The 15,283-nt window shown below is 39.8% G+C and overlaps 1 protein-coding gene across 1 annotated transcript in view; it reads right to left on the bottom strand.

Moving 5' to 3' along the window:
• Positions 1-15,283, bottom strand: part of LOC126412096 (Bloom syndrome protein homolog) — a 196,612-nt gene that overhangs the window by 98,108 nt on the left and 83,221 nt on the right. Inside the window, exons 14-15 of the mRNA XM_050081515.1 lie at positions 10,988-11,135; positions 4,484-4,615 (exon numbers count right to left, since the gene is read on the bottom strand). Of these exons, the coding sequence (XP_049937472.1) occupies positions 4,484-4,615; positions 10,988-11,135 (280 nt within the window). The remainder of the gene's footprint in view (positions 1-4,483; positions 4,616-10,987; positions 11,136-15,283) is intronic.

Genomic DNA, 15,283 nt, shown 5'->3' with positions numbered 1-15,283 from the left:
CGAAAAGTGGGGTTGTTTGGGGGAAGAGACAAAACAGCAAGGTCATCGGTCTCATCGGATTAGGGAAGGATGGGGAAGGAAGTTGGCCATGCCCTTTCAAAGGAACCATCCCAGCATTTGCCTGGAGCGATTTAGGAAAATCACGGAAAACCTAAATCTGGATGGCCGGATGTGGGATTGAACCATAGTCCTCCTGAATAATGTTGTAGCACTAGTTCCCATCTGCGGAGTTCTGAGAAACTTGTGTCTGGGGGAAGAATCCTGATGGCGCGTGTGATGAAACTGGCACTGAGGTCAAGATTATCATGTTGTAGAGCATGCTCTGCAACAGGATATTGTGTGTTGCCAATATACACACTCTGCCTATGCCCACTTATCCTGACTGAAAATTTGGTGGTGGTCAATCAATGTATAAGGCTGAACAGTGTTTACGTAACAGCTAGTATACAGCCCTCAACCTACGATATTTCTGAACTAGGGCAAAAAGTTGATAGTAGCCCCCCCCCCTTCCCCCCCCCCCCTCCCCCCCCCCCCACTTCGAGCATTTGAGACAGCACACCAAAAATTAAAAAAAAGAATATCTATTTTTCAAAAATATGTTCATTTTGTAGCACACATCGTTCTGAAGAGTTAGATATATAAAATATATATATGTTCAAGGAAACGTAAGAGATGTTATTTGGTCTTAAGCGTGCAAAAGTGTGGTGTGCCTCGCCTCTTCACACAGCTTTCTTCAATCACACGTCACTGTATTTTGCTCTGTGGAATTTCAACATGTATATTTTGTAAAGGAAGCCATCACACATATCTTTAGGACATCAGAAATTAAAACGTCCTATGGTGCCTAGCCAATAACTTTCTCTTTTGTGTGACATAAAATTAATTATAGAAAACATAAAACCAGTAAAGGCAAGAGACGATCAAGACAGTACACCTTATGTCCCAGCATTTTTTCTCTCTAATCTTGCTACAGCTTTGCACAGTGTGCTTTCCTTTCTGCGAAAGAATCTATTACCTCATCAAAGCTCGTCAAATGTTTTGCTACATGAAAACTCAATGTCCTTGTCTAATACCAAAAAAGTTGTTGACATGAATAGTACCCAAGACCAGTGTGGTGTCTTGATTTGATTATGTCTATTTTGTCACTGTACGCTAGATAAAACAAAATAGCTCTTTCTAATATTGCAGTAACTGTAACACACGCCACAAAAGCGAGACTGTTTAGGCACAAATGGTCATTTATATGTACCTCATTTACGTAAATAACACAACAGAATATAATTCATGAAGTATCAATATGAAATGCCTAGTAGGCCTACTTCAAGCACAAAGTTTTATGTTAGGAAATAGTTTCACATTTCCTTCATACGCTCTAGTTTAACAAGCACAGGATCAAAAAGCAGCAGCAGCAGCAGCAGCAGCAGCAGCAGCAGTAGTAGTAGTAGTAGTAGTACAAAATTTTTATATAAATTTGGAATCATTATACATTTCCATATAATTCTTGTGATTCTTCTCATTCCTTGTTCTAAAAAACAATCTTGTGGTCACTAATTCTGTAACTATTCCTGCCATTGTCAATACTCATCCTCCGGTTAACTTCCCTACCCCTGCCAGAACCACTGGTTCAGTTATCTCATGTTTATCCTTGGGTTAGGCAGTATTAAATGTTCGTACAAAGCGTTTCACACACTATTCCGAGAATAGAACTTTAGTGGCTGCTGACCGGGGACTGTACAATTGGCAATTAGTAGTGTAGGGTTTTGGCTAAAAAAATTTTAATAGGAACTTGGTGCCCCCTGAAATTGCTGCTCGGGGCAGATGGCAGATACCTCGCCTCGCCTCGCCTGTTTTGTTTCAATATGGAGAAAACAGCGGCTGAGTCTAGTCAAATGCCCTCAAGTACTTATGGTAAGGATGCTATTAGTGAAAGAATGTGTCTTGAGTGGTTTCAACACTTCAAGAACAGTGATTTTAACATCATACACCGCGATAGTGGTGGAAGAGAGAATGTTTTCGAAGACGCAGAATTGGAGACATTGCTGAGTGAAGACTCACGTCAAACTCAAGAAGAATTGGCACTATTACTGGGAGTGACATGCAAGCCATTTCAAACCATCTCAAGGGTTTGGGCATGATTCAGAAAGAAGGAACTTGGGTCCTGTGTGAGCTGAAGCCAAGAGACATTTAACGGCGTTTGTGTGTTTGTGAACAGTTGCTTCAGAGCCAAAAACGGAAGGGATTTCTGCATCGCATTGCGACCAGGGACAAAAAATGGGTTCATTACGATAACCCTAAACGCAAAAAAACATGGGGATATCCCGGCCATACTTTCACGTCGATGGCCAAACTGAATATTCATGGCTCCAAGATCATGCTCTGCATTTGGTGGGACCAGCTCGGCTTTGTGTACTATGAGGTGTTAAAACCAAGTGAAACAATCACAGGTGCTCGTTATCGAACACAATTAATGCATTTGAGCAGAGCATTAAAAGAAAAACAGCCACAATACAGCATAAGGCACAATTTTGCAGCATGACAATGCTTGACCCCCACATTGCAAAAGAGGTAAAAACATACTTGGAAATGTTAAAATGGCAGTCCTACCCCACCCACCGTATTCTCCAGACATTGCTCCCTCTGACTACCACCTGTTTAGATCAATGGTGCATGGTCTGGCTAACCAACATTTCCGATCTCATGAAGAAATCACAAATTGTATCGATTCTTGGATCACTTCAAAAGATGAACAATTTTTTTGACGCGGGATTCATACATTGCCCGAAAGATGGGAGAAAGTAGTGGCCAGTGATGAAAATACTTTGAATGATACATGTGTAACCAATTTGTTTCATTAAAGCCCCAAATGTTGGGGAAAAAACAGCAGAAGCAAAGTTGTACACCATGTATATTAACAACTAATAGAAAATTCAGAATGGAATAACAATGATTTATGAAAATGACAGTTTGCCACTGACCGTATAGAGGATAACTTGAGTAGCAGACAGCGATAACAAAAAGCCTACTACACATCTAAGTTTTTGGCCAGAAGGAATTCTTCTAAAGTAGAAAACACACGCTTTCACACAAGCACAACTCAAACACACATGACCACTGTCTCTGTTCACTGAGCCTGTACTCAGAGGCGAGAGACAGTAGTCATATCTGTGTGTGTGTGTGTGTGTGTGTGTGTGTGTGTGTGTGTGTGTGTTTTTGTTTCTTGTTTTGGTTGAAAGCTCAAATGTGTAAAATCTTTTTGTTATGCCTGTCTGCAACTCAATGCTCCTTTATATGGTGAGTAGCAACCTATCCTGTCATAATATTTTCATTATACGAAAAACTAATTAACATTAACAATGGATGATTTATTTTACATATCAGTTTCACAAGACATACTTTCCTTATAAATATAAGGACTTCAAACTGGCACCTTACACAATTAGTAGATTTCCCAGTACTATAAATAAGCAGTTTTTCTTTGACTTTATACAGTGTGGCAGCATTTAATCTACACTGAGGATTATTTATAATGAAACTTGTTTCTGCACAGCGTTACCACACCTTTTCACACACAAAAATCCAATTACTCATATAAATTAAGGAAGAGCAACTCATAAGATATACTTTTAATTTACTTTTGCCTTTCTGAAGATGCTCTCTTTCCTGCTCGTGTCTGTGGATAATTTTGTAAAAATTACACAGAAAAATGAAACAATCTTCACACTAGTATGAGAAGCATTCTCTGCAATTTTTCTGATCCCATTCTCAGTAATAGCACAATTATTATCTAAATGAGATAATGACCTAAACTGTCACCTGCACTTTCCAACTACAATTAAGGTAAGGGGCTGTCTTAGCCAAAATTATTTTGCTAAGGAACCTAAATCACAAATGTTGTCCATAATCCAAGTACTAGTACAAGTAATTCAATGTTCATTTTCCAAGGATTTCTTTGGCAAGCTCCTACCTTGACTAAAGTCTGCTGGAAATAGTTGCTTGGTCTTTATAAACTTCTCATTGCTAACTCTGACCTTAATTTTTCACGTATACTGCCAACTGTCTGTCATCTTAAAGGGTTGAATGCAAATTGTTGCCAACAGAAGCAGTTCAGCTGTATTGACTGAAGCTTGCAGGTTTGTAGCTTTTCTTTTGCTAGATTTGATTGTAATACTCACTTGAGATTTATTCCTAACATCTCTGATGCAATATGGAATAGATGGAAATTCATGGAAAGGTCTTATGGGACCAAACTGCTAAGGTCATCAGTCCCTAAGCCTACACACTACTTAACCTAACTTAAACTAATTTACGCTATGGACAACACACACGGAGGACTCAAACCTCCAACGGGGGTAGCCAATGGAATGGTTGTGTGTCTTTCCATCCATTATTAATAGCTATAGCTACAATGTCATAATAACTTACTCAATTTACAAATTAAGAATATGATTTATAGTCAGTGTACTAGTGATATAATTAGTTGTACCATTTTGGTGTCTTCATTCCCAGTTGATGGAGAATATCTATACGAACGCGAGGTGTAGCAGTAGCAGTCAATGCTAAAGTTGGAACACCAGGAAACTTCGCACGAAGAACACAAAGTTTCTTGTAATCAGGTCTGCAAAAAACATCACACAATACAAAAGTTATAAAATACTGGTGCTTTTAATAAATGGAATTCTCAATACAAACTCAAAACGGTCATGTCTGACCTTTAATCACAGTAATAGTGTCATTCTGTGAGAAGACATACTGCAACAACCATAGTTCATGTTAATACATGCACAGAGAGAAAGAGAGAGAGAGAGAGAGAGAGAGAGAGAGAGAGAGAGAGAGAGAGAGAAGCACAAAACAAAATGAAATGAAAAGCACACACTAAGGAGGCTAGCAGCACTGATAGTAGACACAGTAGTGTTCACTTTCTTTCCCATTCTGTCTTCTCCAATATTTGGGGGGTTTCAGCAATGTACCTGTGTATCTTTACTAAAGACATGCTGCACATTTTTCTTAACTGCTTGTATTTCGTGTATTATTTAATTACTTACAAATTTCCCATCATGCTTCTGCTGTCTGTTTGCTACTCTCTCTCTCTCTCTCTCTCTCTCTCTCTCTCTCTCTCTCTCTCTCTCTCTGTGTGTGTGTGTGTGTGTGTGTGTGTGTGTGTGTGTGTGTATTTTTGTTTGTTTTGCATGTGCAGCTTATTATTTGCCCTCCCACATTCGCTTGTCCCAATCCTTACTATAAATCCTGGTGCCCAAGGAATTTTTCAACCTCGAACTCTGATAATCTCTCTGTTCTACATTTCTTGGAAAGGACTACACCTTCCTGAATAAAAGCACTTTCTGTTATAGACCTCTTAATTGTGAAACCCCATTCTTTGCTCTGAGTATTCCCACTTTTTTCAGCCTTAAAACTGACTATGATGTCAGCAATCATTGTGGCATAGGTGAAATTTGCACAGGTAAAATGCAGGATGCGACAAAAAAGGAACAAATCCTCTACTCTCCAGGCAAGGATTTATGTGCAGTAAGAGGATGAGAAAGGTTCCATGCCAACAGCTCCATTAAATTTTGATTTACAATATTGTACCTCTCTACAGTACTTAACATCCAATTTGTTTTCACAAGCACCACTTGTTAGGTATACCACTGTCTTCCTCAATTAAATTATTGTCACTCATGTGGTTTTCTACTGCCTCTCTTATAACAACCACATTTGGTCAGGTTGTCTAATTTTCAAACAGACCTTGTGCCCCATGCTGAGTCACAGCAGACTGATCTTTGTTTCACACCGTCTATAGCCAATTCCCCTAAACACTATTCAAGTTAACTTTGAAAGCAGATATTAAGTAGTCCTGGCAAAATTCATCTGTGTGTCAGGACTGCTCTGTTTTGGGCAGGACAACAGAAACTACCGGCTTTACTCAGGTCTGTGCAAATTGGTATAACTAAATATGGCATTACACAGGTATGTGAAAGTTGAACATCTATTGGTGGAACTAAATCATCTTACAACAGTGTTCAGAAGAAATGCCACAGTTAAGGTGGAAATAAGTGAACTCCTCCTCTTCCTTGTAGTTCAGATACTATATCAAAGACTGTACACACCCACAGAATCAGGCATGCTTCCACACCAGCTATGACCATTCTCCACCATGTGGAACAGACACCGAACAATAAAAAATAGGAGAAAAACAATCATTGTAATCACTCAGTTATTAAGGTTTCAATAAAGCTATACCAGACCAAAGTTTTCCACACTAGGTTTTGAAGATCCTACGCATTAAACTGGAACAAATGGTGTATAATACACAGATACAACTACAAATGGTTAGAATAAAACAAACAAACAAATGAACAAACAAACAAACACACACACACACACACACACACACACACACACACACAAAGTATGTTTCTTCATGTTAACTACATTTAGAGTCCCTTATTTTCAGAATAGTTGCTAGCTTATTGTCAACAAGGCAGCAGTTCAAGTCTCCACCCAGCCATTCTGATTTAGGTTTTCCACGGTTTCCCCTCAGTCGCTGCGGACGACCCTAAAGAGCAATGAAGGACCATCTGTGCAGAATGTTTGTGTGTTACAAGGGTGACAATTTTTTGCCAATTGTCATCACTGGTGATGAAACACAGTTTTATCACTTCAAACTGTAAACAAAACTGCAATCCATGGAGTGGTGCCACACCACCTCTCCTTCGAGAAAAAAAAAATGGTGCTGGACTTCACTGTTTCTGAAGGAGTTATTCTGTTTGATATCCCACAGCATGGTGCAATGATCAATTCTGAAGTGTATTGCGCTACCCTCAGCAAACTGAACAAACGACTTCAGCGTGTTCATCCATATAAAATGCAAACGAAATTCTCCTTTGCCATGACAATGCAAGGCCTCACACAAGGCTGCAACCAAAGAGGAGCTCACGAAACTTCATTGGACTGTTCTTCCTCATGCACCCTACAGCCAAGATCTCGCACCTTCCAACTTCCTGGCCCAATGAAGAATGCACTCCACAGGAAGCAGTATGTGGATGATGGGGAGGTTACTGACACTGCAAGACGTTCATGCAGAAATACAGACCCGCCAAAAAGGTGGCGCAAGGCTATTGCATTGAATGTAGATTATGTCGAAAAATAGGATTTTACATGCAAATGAGTGGGGAATAATGTGGTGGCTTGGAATCCTGAATAAAACCAACCTGTTTTCAGAAAAAAAAAGTGTTTCATTACTTACAGAATGCTCCTCATAGATTACTGGCTTTTTAAATAAAATTTCCAATCATAAAGTAGCTTTCCACTAGTTGATCGATTCCATCTCACAAATTTTCAGGGTTGCAATTATTATTTTCAAATTGAACAGCCTACAGATTTACAAAGTTGATATTAACTCCTAATCTACTGTCTCTTCTCTAATTATGATTAGCCGCATTTATTGTTTCCACGCACATCTTATCTCATTCCTGCTCTGTAGATCTTACTTAGCAATACTGTGCAGAATCACTCAGCTATTACTGTAACAATCTTCTCCTCCCAAAAGTGAAGCTATCCTAGGCTTTCTTGTTTAGCCTATATAAAGTCATGCTCTCTTATTTATAAGTATTAGTTTTATGGTCTTGCAATAAGTCATAAAAATCACTGTTCCCAATTGCATGTAAGAGACAGTCAGATGAAAACAAGACAGATGGAAAGAAAGTACATACACTGTTTATTATTTCAAAAGTAATCACCATAATTTTTACAACATTTATCCCACTGTGAGACAGGACTGCTGATGCTTTCACAGAAAAGCATCTGCAGTTGTCTACAGAACCATAAATATACCCAGGCATGCACCTCTTCGTCCAAAGCAAATCAATAGCCATGGATGTCTTTCTTCACTGCTCCAAAATTATGGACACCATATGGGGAGAAATTTGGACCACATCACGAATGTGTAAGGGCTCCCCAGCGAAACTTCTGCGGTGTAGTCGAAACAACCTTGTCAACATGTGGACAGGCATTATTCTGCAGCAGGATGGCACCGTCTGTCAGCATTCCTGGTGACTTGGACTTGACGGCATGCTTCGATTTTTGTAATGTGTCCATGTATCACAGTGTGTGAATTGTGACACCATGTTCCAGAAAACCAATGCAAGTGAGCTCTTGTAGTCAAAGAAAAAAGTCACCATGACTTTCCCAGAGCTGAAGGGCACAACTTTGGACTTTTTGAGTGGGAGTGCACCCATGTGCTTCTATTGTTGGCTCTGACACTTGCTCTCAGGCTCAAAATGATAGCACACCGTTTCGTCACCTGTGACAATATGAAACAGGAAACGGTATACTCCATCATGATACTGCTCTAGGTGCTGAGTGGTATCAACATTCTGTTCAACTTCTGCTAATCCGGCAGGCTGTACACAGATTTTTCAGAGCTTCAAATGCTCTGCCATGAAAACGTGAGCAGAACCATGACTGATGCTCAACATGATTCGAATGTCTTCCACCATCCACTGTTGATCATTTATGATGGCAGCATCCACTGTAACAATGACAGAAGGGGTAATGATACAATGAGCTTGTCCTAGATGACTGCTGTCTTTCAGTGGTAGCCAATCTTCTCAAAATTGTTTATTTCACACAAATACTCGCATGTGTGATGTACTGTGTTTGACATACACAACAGACAGTGAGGCATGAATTTTGTTTTCCTGCCACTCCTTACACAGTCAATAACTGAACAATGCCTGGCTGTTTCTCATTCCTGGTGTCCATAATGAAGTTAGGTGGACACAGAGCTCACTAACCCCATGTCAAGCATTACTAATGGACAAATGGCACAGTGGTGAACTTTTGCACTGTTCCTTCCTGATTCCTAACAGACAGCAGTTCTATAAACACACCTACCTCCATTACCAATGTCTACACCATGCTCAGTATATAGTCTGTCTTGTTTTCATTTAACTGCCACTTATACAATACAGTTCCTCATCTTACTTACAACCATCATTTGAAACTATAATTAATAAAAACAAATCAATACAGTTAAGCTTACGCCGTAGGTACACAGACAGCAAATACACTATTTCTGCTGTGGTCAGCTCTGAAACAACACTTAAGTTGTGATTGGTGGAATAAGTTTAGCCACCACACAGTCACGTCACGCAATGTGAAGCAGAGCTGACAATCATAGTATTTATTATTTATAGCCCAAACAAAGTGTAGGTTTTACAGCTGAGCAACTTACTGTATCAATATTACACGCTAGTGATCTGCTGTGGCTTCACACGGGTAGCACTAAGTAGCTACAGCCAGATGACTCATGGCACAATCATGGGAGGTTATTACAGATTCCAAATGTGACCACCTGTCTCACGAGCCATAGTGGCAGAGTGCTTTAGACAGTACTCGCAGAATATTACAAGCAAGCTTCCTGGTCATGCAACTGTAATAGAAGGAAACTTCAATTTGCTAGCTACAGAATGGGAGAACTATGTAATTAAAACTGGTACCAAGAGACAGGAACTCATGTCAGATTGTTTTGAGAGTCCTGTCTGAAAATGACGTCGAACAGTTTGTCAGAAAACCACCTCGGCACAGAAGTCGTAAACTCACAGTAGCTAAGGGATCCAAAATTTTCCAGTCAGTTGTTCAACAAGGGCACCAGTGATTTTTTTTTTAAAAAAAAAATGAATTCCATTTTCTGAAATTGTTTCACTGCATAAGACTCAAATACAGTTCCACATTATACTCATGGCACAAATGCCAAAATTATAGACACAGAAAAGTGGTCAGAGAAAGGAAAATCAGTGAGAACTGCTCAATGGTGGAAAGTCATCTGGACTGCCCGAGATATCTTTGAGGTTCTATAGAGTTTATGCAAAAGAACTCGCTCCCATTCTAGCAGTTGCTTGTTGTACATTGCTAAAGCAACATAGGGTAACAGCAATTGTGAAAAAGTGTAACAAATTAAAGGCCTTTACTGCTGATGTTAATCTGTTGCAGACTTATGGAACATCTATATTCACGGAATGGATTTTCACTCTGCAGCAGAGTACACATGGATTTGAGGCTTCTTATCACATTAAAACCATGTGCCAGAGCAGGACTCAAAGCTGTAACTTTTGCCTTTCGCAGGTAAGTGCTGAATAGACTGAGCTATCCGAGCACGACTCACAACCGGCCCTCACAGAAGATGAGGTACTGGAGGAAGTAAAGCAATGAGGGCAGGTAGTGCGTAGTGCTCGGATATCTGAGATGGTAGAGCATTTGCCCACAAAAGGCGAAGATCCCAGTTTCAAGTACCGGTCCAAAAAACAGTTTCAATCTGAAAGGAAGTTTCAAGTATCTTCACACATTGTGATGTTTTTGAAGAACAAAAATCTCTTATACAAAAACACACCCCTGACATTCAGGCCATAATTAAATGCCTTAAAACAAATGCTACACAAGACTTCAACATTATAATAAAAAATCTTAACTGAAAACACTAAAATAAAGAAGAAATAGCACTTCCCATAAACTGCCTGCAACAGTTATCCACCTATCACCTGATTATGATGTTGATTTCAACATAATGACATTGTATGCTTTTCTATTTCATTTATGGTGTAAGACATATCCACTGGCAGTACACGGTTGTCAGCTGCACAGACCAGTGGCCTGCATAACTGCTTTGCATCCCCTGCTTGGTTCTCAGACCAGCAGATCATTCCTTACATGAAGAGTTCACTAACGTAAAACTTACTGATTTTGTTCATCAAAAGATTGATCTTTTTATGAGGAACAAATTTTAATACAGTAAATTGGTACCTGCACCTTCCAAAATAAGTAATGGAGGAAAGAAATTATTTCCTTACAACATTAACCAAGATCTGCACATAATTTAAGAGCCATAGTGACATGCATAAATATGTTATGATATTCATAAAACAAAAAAGTAAGATGCAAAAAAGCTATTTAGTTAAAAAGAAATGATGAATAAAGAAAAAAAATATCTAACCTGAAGTCATGACCCCACTGTGACACACAATGAGCTTCATCAATAACAAATCTAGCCAATTTATTCCGTTTATAGAGATTGTCTAAAGTGTCTTGAAGTTTCCCACTGGCACTCAATTTTTCAGGAGTGACATATAACATTTTCAATCCTGCAAAAAAATAAACAGTCTACAACTACAAAGAAAAACACTTCTCCAATATGACTGGAAGGATAAAAATGATAACAGCAGCTATCATTCACAGCAATAACTGAAACAAGCAATTATTGATAAAATTAGTTAATTGGCTAGATCAAAAATCTACTCATCAAGTGGTTGTAGAACACACACATAAAAAGAGTGTTGTGATTGGCAAGCTTTTGGAGCCAGTGGCTCTTACAGGCGGAAGGATTGAAGGGGAAGGAAGAAAGGTCAATGAAAAGGACTGGAGAGGTCTAGGAAAAGGGGTAGATTTTGGGGAAGTCACCCAGAACTGCGGGTCAGGGGAGACTTACCGTATGGGATGAGAAGGAAAGACTTCTCATCTTGTGACTTTCCCAAAATCTACCCCTTTTCCTAGATCTATCCAGTCCTTTTCCTTCAACCCTTCTGCCTGAAGGAGGAGCCACTGGCTCCGAAAGCCTGCCAATCACAACAGTCTTTTACATGTGTGTTCTGCCACCGCTTGGTGCATAGATTTTTTATCCATCAAATTAAATAACTGCATTAACTGAGCTATTTAATATTAATTAATTAATTTATTTATTCCACTGTAATACAAGGTATGATCAAAAAGTAATGAGAATTTTTGTTTTTCTTAAACAATATTTATTTATTCACCAACATCATCCTTGTCCCTTCAGATATAATACACTTGTCCCAGCATTTTTTCCTATCTTGAAAGCACTTCTAGAACTCACTTTTCATTACAGGGTTCAGCTCCTTCAGCGATTCTGTTTTATCTCATCCATGGTGCAAAACAACGTCCTTTCATGGTTTTCTTCAACCTCAGGCATAGAAAGAAGTCGCAGGGAACCACGTCTGGTGAATGCGGTGGCTGAGACAACTTAATAGTTCTTGCCTAAAAATCATGAACAAGCATTGAGGAGTGAGCAGAAGCATTATAATGATGATGTGGCTTTGCCAAACTTTTGGTAGTTTTCTTCAGATTGCTTTATGCAAAAGGCACATAAGTTCCACATAGCATTCCTTATTGATTGTATGACCATAAGGTAGTAACTCATGATACACCACCCCACTGTAATTGAAGAAAACAATGAGAAGAATCTTAACATGTGATCAAACTTGTGGAATTCTTTTTGGTCCTGCTCTTCAAGCAGTCTCCATTGGGACGATTGGGCCTTGGTTTCGATGTCATAATCATATACTGATGTTTCGTCACCTGTTACAACCTTCTTTAGAAGTTCTGGATCGTTGTCTATTTCATTCAGTGATTCCTGGGTGATGTCTATGCTACATCATTTCTGGTCGAAATTCAACAATTTTGAATAAACTTTGCTGCTAAATGCTTCATGCCAAAAACAACTGAAAAAATTGCTTGGCATGAGCCAAAGGATATGCTGACATCATCAGCAAAGTCTCTGATGGTGATTCAACCATTTTACAGAACCATTTTCTCTAGTTCACATATACTGTCATCAGTATTTAGTAACTGATGTGCTACGGTGTCCAAGGTGCTCATCGTCTTCAACATCTTCTCGACCCTCTTTGAAATGTTTATACCACTCAGAAACTCTTGTCTTACTCACAGCAGATTTGCCAAAAGCCAAAGGTGACATTTCAAATGCAGCGCTGCATTTTATTCCCATTTTTCAAGCAAAATTAATGCAAATTCTTTGATCCATCTTTCTCAAACGTAAGAGCAAGCACTCAAAAATACATATAACCTCTTTGACTGTCAACAATACACTAATTATTCAAAATAGCTGAAAATGCAAACATATGTAATGAACGTGTGTAACAACAAGACTTTACAAAATTTGGAAACTGGATGAATTTAGCCTGCAAAATTAAAAAATTCCTGTTAACCTTTGATCGCATCTTGTATACAGGTACACAATGATGAAACATACATTTTCCAGGAAAAAAGAAAATATTAAGATCTTTCATGCTATTGAGAGAGAACTGAACAATATTATGAAAAGCTTAGTTGCTTCTAGCAATATAGTGGAGATGCTGAGTCACAGATAGTCACAACAGAAAGACTGTCAGAAAATGAGCTTTGTCAGAAATAGAACACACACACACACACACACACACACACGCACACGCACACGCGCTCGCGCGCGCGACCATCAGAGTCTCTGGTTGCTGAGGCCACACTGCGAGCAGCAGCACATGATGGGAGGTGCAACCAGATTGTGGTTGTAAGGAGGAGGCTGGGGTGGGGAGGGGGAGGGATAGCAGGGGAGGGGGTGATGGATGGTAAAGTGTTGCTTGTGGGAGCATACAGGGATGAGGTGGAAAGAGGGCAGGGCAGCTAGGTGCAGTGAGGTGGTCAGACGGAGTGTGGGGCAGGGTTATCAGAAAAGGAAAGAGGTAAAAAGACTGTGGGTGGGTTGGTGAAACAGAGGGCTGTGTAGTGCTGGAATGGGAACAGGGAAGGGGCTAGAGGGTAAGGACAAAGACTAACAAAGGTTGAGGGCAGGAGGGTTACGGGAACACAGGATATATTTCAGGGAGAGTTCCCATCTGCACAGTTCTGGTGTCCGTGGGAAGGATTCAGATGGCACAGGCTACACAGCAGTCATTGGAATGAAGAACGTCGTGTTGGGTGGCTTGCTCAGCAATGAGAAGGTCCAGCTGTTTCTTGGCCATAGTTTGCAGTGGCCATTCATGTGCACAGACAGCTCATTGGTTGTCTTGCTCACGTAGAATGCAGGGCGGTGGTTGCAGCTGACTTCTTGATCTCAACCTTCGTTACTCTTTGTCCTTACCCTCTAGCCCATTCCCCGTTCTCATTCTAGCACTACATAGTCCTCTATTCCACCAATGCAGCCACAGTCTTTTTACCTCTCTCCTTTTCTGCTAACCCTCCCCCACACTCTGTCTAACCTCCTCACTGCACCCAGCTGCCCTATGCCCTCTCCACCTCATCCCTGCATACTCCCACAAACAGCACCTTACTGTCCTCCATTCCCTACCCTGTTACCCCTCCCCCTCTCCGCCCCAGCCTCCTACTTGCTGCCACCACCTGGTTGCATATCCCAATATCCCATCATATGCTACTGCTCACAGTGTGGCCCCTCAGCAGCCATATGTGTGTGCGTGTGTGTGCGTGTGTGTGTGTGTGTGTGTGTGTGTGTGTGTGTGTGTGTTAGTTGCATTTGTGTGAGTGTGCATGTGTGTGTTCTCTCTCTGACAAAGCACTTGTCTGAAAGTTCACTTTCTGACAGTCTCTTTGTTGTGCCTATCTGTGACTCAGCATCTCCACTATATAGTGAGTATCAAGTATCCTTTTCATAATATTGTTACAATCCATCTGGATTTTCAATTGTTGAATTTTAAGAGAAAACTGGGCTAGTTTAAACACTAAGTAGTATATATACAAAAAGACAACACAACCAGTCACTAAAATTATCTTAGGTACACTGCTTGTGGGAAATATTTTGGAACTGATATGGCATACCTGCAGTACAGTGCATCTTGACCATGTATTTTCCTCAAGATCATTGCATTTAAACTTAACACATCACTGTTCACAAACTTTACCAGAGATGTTATAAGTATTTGGCATCTCCTGGCATGTGGGTATATAAGTGAAACACCGCTTTTACACTTTTCAATGGACTTCAAAAAAATTGTGTAAAATGCGGGAAAATTTAAAATTTGGTAAATAACATTTTATGCTGCAAAAGTTACGTACAGGCTACCCCTGGCACATTATGTATGATGTGTGTACATAACAGACATCAAACGACTTGTCAGGGACTTGTTTATTATCTAATGAAGGTTTATTATCTAGTAAAAACCGCTAAGGTAATTGGAACTGATAACTGTCTGGGAAGTAAGAACGTTTGACTCAATTTAATATGTTATAAATGATGTTTTTGAAAGGTAGCAACTGTCATTCATTATTTAAATAATGATATACTGCACTAGTTACATATTTTTCATGCTTAGCATGACGCATTTCGAGAAATTTTTCTCATTGTCAAGTGCAAATACGTACATAAATATTTTGTGCGGTGTTTGAATGTGTATTATTCTTTGTCTCTTGCACTGTAGTCATCTTTTTAAGGTTACCAGGTGCTGTGCCCCATCAATTATGTAGAAACCACCCCCCCCCCCCCCCCCAC

Source organism: Schistocerca serialis, chromosome 7 (assembly GCF_023864345.2).
Source record: "Schistocerca serialis cubense isolate TAMUIC-IGC-003099 chromosome 7, iqSchSeri2.2, whole genome shotgun sequence".
Lineage (NCBI taxonomy): Eukaryota > Metazoa > Arthropoda > Insecta > Orthoptera > Acrididae > Schistocerca > Schistocerca serialis.
Note: the sequence above shows the minus strand (reverse complement) of the source record. Positions and strands in the feature narration are given on the sequence as shown.